At 38.5% G+C, this 7,020-nt stretch overlaps 1 protein-coding gene across 1 annotated transcript; it reads right to left on the bottom strand.

Annotated features, from left to right (window-relative positions):
- Window positions 1-304: 304 nt before the first annotated feature.
- Window positions 305-6,592, bottom strand: LOC129112418 (tetraspanin-8-like). The gene is made up of 9 exons (XM_054624511.1): window positions 6,431-6,592; window positions 4,545-4,616; window positions 4,338-4,454; window positions 3,877-3,951; window positions 3,424-3,519; window positions 1,858-1,974; window positions 1,719-1,754; window positions 1,553-1,636; window positions 305-1,203 (listed from the first exon to the last, which is right to left on the bottom strand). Exons 1-9 carry the CDS (start codon window positions 6,488-6,490, stop codon window positions 982-984), a joined length of 879 nt encoding a protein of 292 aa, XP_054480486.1. The 5' UTR covers window positions 6,491-6,592; the 3' UTR covers window positions 305-981.
- Between the last annotated feature and the right edge of the window lie 428 nt (window positions 6,593-7,020).

The following is a 7,020-nucleotide window of genomic DNA, read 5'->3' as shown; positions in this document are numbered from 1 at the left end:
ATTAACTACAGGCCACATTAACTAAGTATATCACCGTCACTATTAACTAGTATATCACCGTTCACTATTAACTACAGTATATCACCATATCACTCACTAAACTACAGTATTTATTGCAGTATATCACCGTCACTATTAACTACAGTATTTACTGCAGTATATCACCGTTCACTATTAACTACAGTATATCACCGTTCACTATTAACTACAGTATATCACCGTTCACTATTAACTACAGTACATCACCGTTCACTATTAACTACAGTATATCACCGTTCACTATTAACTACAGTACTCCACACAGTTAGTTTTCCGCTCTTTTATTTCTGGAAGTCTTCAGAACAGTTTAATCAGCTCAACAGGAAATCACACAAAGATTTAAAAAAAAGAATAATTTCCCTTTTCATTATTCATAAAAATGTTTTAATAAACTTTAATTATAAAAAATAAGAACCTCACAGCACATCAGTTTAATTTTTGCCTCAGAAGCTTTGTCAACACAGTGCTCAGTTTTCAAAATAAAAGCCTTTACTAATAGTTTGACATGGTTTTTTTAAAGGGAAATGTGGATTATGAAGAGTTGTCTTATGATAAAATGTTTAACAGAGAAAGAAGAGGCCCATCGACATTCAACAACAAAACCTACAGGATATATATACACATTTTATTTTAACAAGTAAAGTAACAGGTGACAGCAAACAAATGTTTTTTGTAGCGAGAGAAAAGTGCAAAGATCTTCAGCAAACTGCAGCATACAAACTAAACGTGAAGTGCAAAGTGACCATTAAGCCCCGCCCCCACTGCACAGACCAATCAGATTCATTCGCTACCAATTCCGAATGAACATTAAAGTGGCTGCTCGTCTTTAGAAGAGGAAGCTCAGTGATGTCACCGTGTCCCGTCGGCGGGCAGGACGTCTCACAGTGACTGAAGGCACTTTGGACACGGCGTCCGACCCCCCCCGAACAGGAAGTGGCTCCTCTAGTACTTGGGAGGGCCGTGCAGCTCCTGGTGACTGGGAGAGTCGTGCAGCTCCTGGTACTTGGGAGGGCCGTGCAGGTCCTGGTGACTGGGAGAGTTGTGCAGCTCCTGGTACTTGGGAGGAGGCATGGTGAAGATGGTGGGCACCGACATCAGGACGGTGGGGTGGGTGGGGTAACGCATCTGGTGGATGATGGCGGAGGACAGCGCCATGCCGATCAGCTGAGGAGACACAATTAACTCCATCAGCCAAAAGATGTTTCAAAATAAAAGTCCTGCTCCTCTATGGAAACAGAACCATCATGACTAGAAGTAGAGAACTCAAACACGTCTTTAGTGCAGAATGACTTAAATGATAAAAAAGAAAAAACACAAAAGTTACATTTCTTTGATAAATTAATTTACAAATATTTGAATCTATATTTCAAAACATTTTCAAGCATCTACAAGTGTTACTAATGTTTGAAAAATATATATAAATACACTCCTGTTCCTCATGTTCCTGGTCACCAAATGGAGACAGAAGATTGAAATATTAATTTAAATAAATATAAAGTGTGATGGTTCTCACCGCCAGAGCAGCCAGCGTGAAGACGACAGCGATCAGGATGTTGGAGAACAGCCGGACGTAGTAGACGATGATGGGGAAGCAGGTCTGAGGACAGCACGTCACATGATCAGATCACTTTCTTTACTTTAGATTTAAATATTAACTTTAATATTTTGGCTCCACCCACCTTGCTGTAGACGGACCCCTTCTGCCGCATTAAGCCCTGAAGGACACCACAGAAGAAGAAAACCGTTAGTAAGTAATCGCCTTTTTAAGAACAAAGACGGCGAAGTGTTTCTTTGTTTGTTTGTTTGTAGTGAGCTCACCGTGTAGCCGACCAGCTGACACTTCCCCGCCTCCTCCTCCTCCTCGGGGCTGCACACACAGGAGTCGGGGATCTCGTCCTCCCAGTCCGTGTAGCTGAACAGGCCACAGCAGTGCAGCTAAAACACCACAGAAGAAGAGCTCCATTTATTTAAACGTACACGGTGTTTCTCACAGTAAAGGGAGGATTGTTTTAATGTTAAGTATCCTAGAACACCCACAATCCTTTGCACACGATGCATTTCCTGTCCCCTGGTTTGGTTACAGAGGACATAAGGTCGTAAATATTCATCTTATTATTTCACCTCAACAACGAGCCAACAAACTGTTAATGAACAAACTTGAGGCGATAAATGAATCTTCACTCTAAAGGATCTAAAAAGCCGAATTTAAAAGTTTATTAAGACTTTTTTGACTTTAAATATGTGAATTAAAAGTATTTTTTTAGAGCAAAGCCAGAGCCGGTGAGCGTTGGAACAAAGGAAATACTAACAAAGAACAATCTGATGAGTTTTATTTAGTTTCTGTTGAGTTTAAGGTTAAATGACTGTGTTTCTAATGGAGTCTGGTGGCTTTGAGCATACAAGTTATGTTTAGAACTATGTATTTTTGAACAGCCCTACATGTTTATGGGATAAATAGTAACAGAGTAAATACAATCTTCACTGCGGCCGCCTCGTTAAGCGTTTCTAAAGTGTTCTCTCTACAGGAGACAGGACGTTGAAGGATGCTGCTCTGCTGCTGCTGCGATAGAGAGGATGTGGTTTATTCACTCAGGATGGAGTTCAAGACAAGTTTATCTAGAACAGCTGCTGGATGGAAATATAGAAAACACCGACGTGGTCGATGATCTGCTGAATAAAAACCCACAGTTGTGAAATGTAAACTTACACAATAACAAGAAAGTTTTTCATCAGTTCCTCTTTGTTGTTGTGGTTCAGTTCATATTTCTACTTAATTTCATTTTCCTTTGACGGAACAAAAAGACTCTCTGCTCTGGAACAGGAAGTGATGAATGGGTTTCTTGATCCGAGCAGAGAGCCGAACATGTTTTGCATGTTAGTAAAATTAAATCCAACTCATCCCTCATTAGATTTGCATTTCTGCCCCAGAAACACACCTGTCACTCAGCACAAAGTTATCTGAGGCTTAACGGAGACGTTTAAATAACAGAAAGAATCCGGATATTTATTGAAGCAATAAAGTTTTATAAATAAATAAATACTGGAGCTTAGTGTTTGATAAAGTGACTGAATGTGAGTGAAATATAAAAACGTTTACAGGAACATTAAAGTAACATTCTCTCTGTTTTTATATCTCAGAGTTTCTCCGTTCTTGTTCAGGTTTGAGTCGTCCGTCAGTCAGCTGTTCCTTCTTCGTTGAGGCACTTTTCAAAGCGAACGACATGAAGTCTGACTAAAGGTCGCAGCTCTGGAACATTCCAGCAGAAAACAATGCAATCAAACTGGTTTTTGTTCAAAGAAGACACAAAAATACATATTCTAATGTGTGTGTGTGTGTGTGTGTGTGTGTGTGTGTGTGTGTGTGTGTGTGTGTGTGTGTGTTACCTGTGCCTGCAGGCCGTCGGCCATGTTCTTCACTTCATCTGAAGCTTTGTCCAGAGGCAGAAACATACGGAACTTCTGCTCCAACACATTCTCCAGCTGCAAACACAAACAAAGAGATAAATACAGAGAATCTGTGTTTACATGTCGTCACAGAATTGGGGAAAATGTTCCCTTTTTGTTCGGTGCATCAGTTTTAAACTAGTGACCATAAAACATGACCCACATTTGAGGGACTTCAACTTTAAAATGTGACTTTGAGCTGGTTTATTGACTCGTGACAGAAAAATACAATAACTAACTAAATTATGTTTTCGTCCGGTGGAGACAAAGTCCATGTTGTGAAGATCCGTTCACCAATACACATGTTAGATCTGTTCTCTTGTGTTCAGTAGAACCAACAGTAGAACCAACAGTAGAACCAACAGTAGAACCAGTAGTAGAAGCGTTGGTTACCCTAGAATGGGCGGCGACGGCGGGGAGTCCAGCTCGGAGCATCATCAGACTTCCGATGACCATACACACCAGGAACTACAGAGAGAGAGAGAGAGAGAGAGAGAGAGAGAGGAAATGGTCATCACCACATCTGCACAAAGATGCCCGAAAACTTTTTTAAAGAGTAAAATGAGTCGTGATAGTGTTTCCACAGGTCGAAGAAGGATTTCATACACAAAGAGGCAGCTATCAGATTTGTGGTCAAAATGACTAATTTTTAAGTTTCCATCTCACAACAGGAACTTCCCTTTCTTTAGTTTTAAGATGTTTGTTAAGGTCAGCGAACACAAACACAGTGACCTCACACATGCAGCAATCTGGGAAATTCTTTTCGAGTGGATCGGTTTCCCAGAAATGAAGATTTCACCACATCTGATTTCGAAATAGATTCCGACGCTTGGTCAGCGGATCCTTGAACTCACCACGATCAGACACACTCTGTTCTCCCGGTGGGCGCCGTAGGCTCCGAGGATGGCGATCACCATGGTGATGGCGCCGATGGTGTAGAGGACGATGAGGCCGACGGTGCGACCCTCCAGCTGCAGGCAGAGGACCAGATGGTTCATATATACATTTAGATTTATTTATTCTTTCTTTAATTCATAGCTCTAAACGGTGTTTGTTCTTACGTCTGGTCCTCCATCAACTTTCGTGATGACCTGAGACAGCAGAGCGAGGGCGATGATGATACCGCCGACGATCTGAAACAAACAGAAAACGGTTTAAGTCAAAGTAAAAACACACAACACGCGTCCAAACTATATATATATATAAAAATCTATATATATAAATATATATATAAATAATACATATATATATAAATATATATATATATATATATAAATATATAAATATATAAATATAAAAATCTATATACATATATATATATAAAAAATCTATATATATATATATAAATATATATATTAAAAAATATATAAAATATAAAAAAAAATATATATAAATATAAATATATAAAAAAATCTGCTCATCCTTACTGGGTTTCAGGCTTTTTGTTGGACAAAACCAGACATTTAGTGACATTAGAGCTGCAACAATTAGTCGACTAATCAATAAGTTGCTTGAAAGAAAATAATTCGGCAGCTACTTTAAAAGTTACAGGAAGTATTTCATTCAAATTCAAAGTTTTCAGGCTCTCAAATATGTCGTTTTCTATCATATTATACTAAATATCTATGTTGGGTTTTTTTAAATCGCTGTGGACTTTGATTCAACATTTTATAAAGCGATTACATTTTTTCTAAATTAGGCCAAACAGTGAAGCTGTGACTCAAATAAATATCCGGCACGTTAATCAGTTATAAAACTAATCCTAAATTGCAGCATTTTCTCTGAAAGCGGTACCAGTTAAAACATTTGGGAACAGTTGTGTTTCATAAAGAGTGGACGTCCTCATTGAGGTAAAGCCTCGTGAGAACAGGTGCAGCCGGTTACCTGAGCAGTGAGCACAGAGCATCATAAAGAGCCTCATAAAGACAAACTACAAACAACACCTGAGGCTTTTATTGTGAAAGAACATGTCTGCACTGGGAGCTTTCTGCAGAAACAGACATCTGCAAACCATTACATGCATAGTGGTTATAGTGGTTTTGCCTTCAGACTGACTGGGAACACAACTCTCAACACAAACATGCACAGCTGTTGTCTTTAATCTTGTTCGGACACTTTTCAATCAGAATAAACAAACATTTGCATCTTAAATGTCAACATCTGCTTCTTTTATTCCCCTCTTGCATCACAGTAACTTGATTATCTTTTCATGTTTGGACTAAACACACCTTGCTCTACTTCTTTAACCATTATTTAAACTTAAACTCTATAAAACCAGTATTTAAACTTAAACTCTATAAAACCAGTATTTAAACTCTATAAAACCAGTATTTAAACTTAAACTCTATAAAACCATTATTTAAACTCTATAAAACCAGTATTTAAACTTAAACTCTATAAAACCAGTATTTAAACTTAAACTCTATAAAACCATTATTTAAACTCTATAAAACCATTATTTAAACTCTATAAAACCAGTATTTAAACTCTATAATCCCCTCTTGCATCACAGTAACTTGCTTATCTTTTCATGTTTGGACTAAACACACCTTGCTCTACTTCTTTACACTCATAAAGTCCTACAACAGGCAACAAACAAGCTTTAAAAACACTTAATTTAAACTGCAAACTTCTACACAATCAACCCTAGGGCACGATGACGTCACAGGTGACGTCACGGATGACGTTTACAAATAAAGTCAAAATATATATTATTTATATTTCTATATATTTTTTTTTTTAAGTCACTGTGGGGAGATTATATATATATTAGGCAGTAACAATCAATTCATAAACTTAATTAAAAAAATTAATTAAAGAAAAAAAAAAAAAAAAAAAAAGCGTCTTCCGCTACGCACTTTTTATTCCTCTTACATCCGGGTACCTGGGCGGCGGCGGCGGCCATCTTTAAACGCTGTGTGGTGGAAAAAAGGCGCTAAAAACTCACCGCGAAGAAGACGTTGAAGACGGTGAAGATGAGCTTGAGACACGTGTTGACCTGCGCCATGTTGACGGATGAAAACACAACAAACTTTATGACAAATGTGGCGGGAAAGTGGAGCTCCGACCGCGAAGAAGAGAGGCGACAGAGTGGAGGGGAGGCTGGGTTAGGGGACGGGAGACACCGGGGGGCGGGGCTTCCGGGAAGGAGGAGGGGGCGGGGCTTGTGTGACGCGGAGGGGGAGGCTCCATTCCGGTAAACTGGATGGAAAATTCCCCAAACGAGAAGGAGCCGACGGGGCGGGCGGGGTTATGTCCGAACATGATCCCGGAAATGACTGTGTTTACGAGAAAGAAACACAGAAGAGTACACAATACATCTTATTATTAAACTCTATTAAACTATAAAACCATCATTTAAACTCTATGAAACCATTTAAACTCTATAAAACCATTTAAACTCTAAAAAAACAGTATTTAAACTCTAAAACCATTTAAACTCTATTAAACCATAAAACCATTATTTAAACCATCTTTAAACTCTAAAAACCATAAACTTAAAACTCTATAAAACCATTTTAAACTCTATAAAACCAT

The sequence above is a fragment of the Anoplopoma fimbria genome, chromosome 23 (assembly GCF_027596085.1).
Source record: "Anoplopoma fimbria isolate UVic2021 breed Golden Eagle Sablefish chromosome 23, Afim_UVic_2022, whole genome shotgun sequence".
NCBI lineage: Eukaryota > Metazoa > Chordata > Actinopteri > Perciformes > Anoplopomatidae > Anoplopoma > Anoplopoma fimbria.
This window is presented reverse-complemented; position numbering and strand designations above follow the sequence as displayed.

Coding starts and splice junctions, on each gene's coding strand:
- LOC129112418 (XM_054624511.1), bottom strand. CDS start 6,490: ATGGCGCAGGTCAACACGTGTCTCAAGCTCATCTTCACCGTCTTCAAC. Junction 4,617..6,430: donor TCTTCAACGTCTTCTTCGCG/GTGAGTTTTTAG, acceptor TGTTTGTTTCAG/ATCGTCGGCGGTATCATCAT. Junction 1,204..1,552: donor TCACGCTGGCTGCTCTGGCG/GTGAGAACCATC, acceptor GTGTCTCCTCAG/CTGATCGGCATGGCGCTGTC.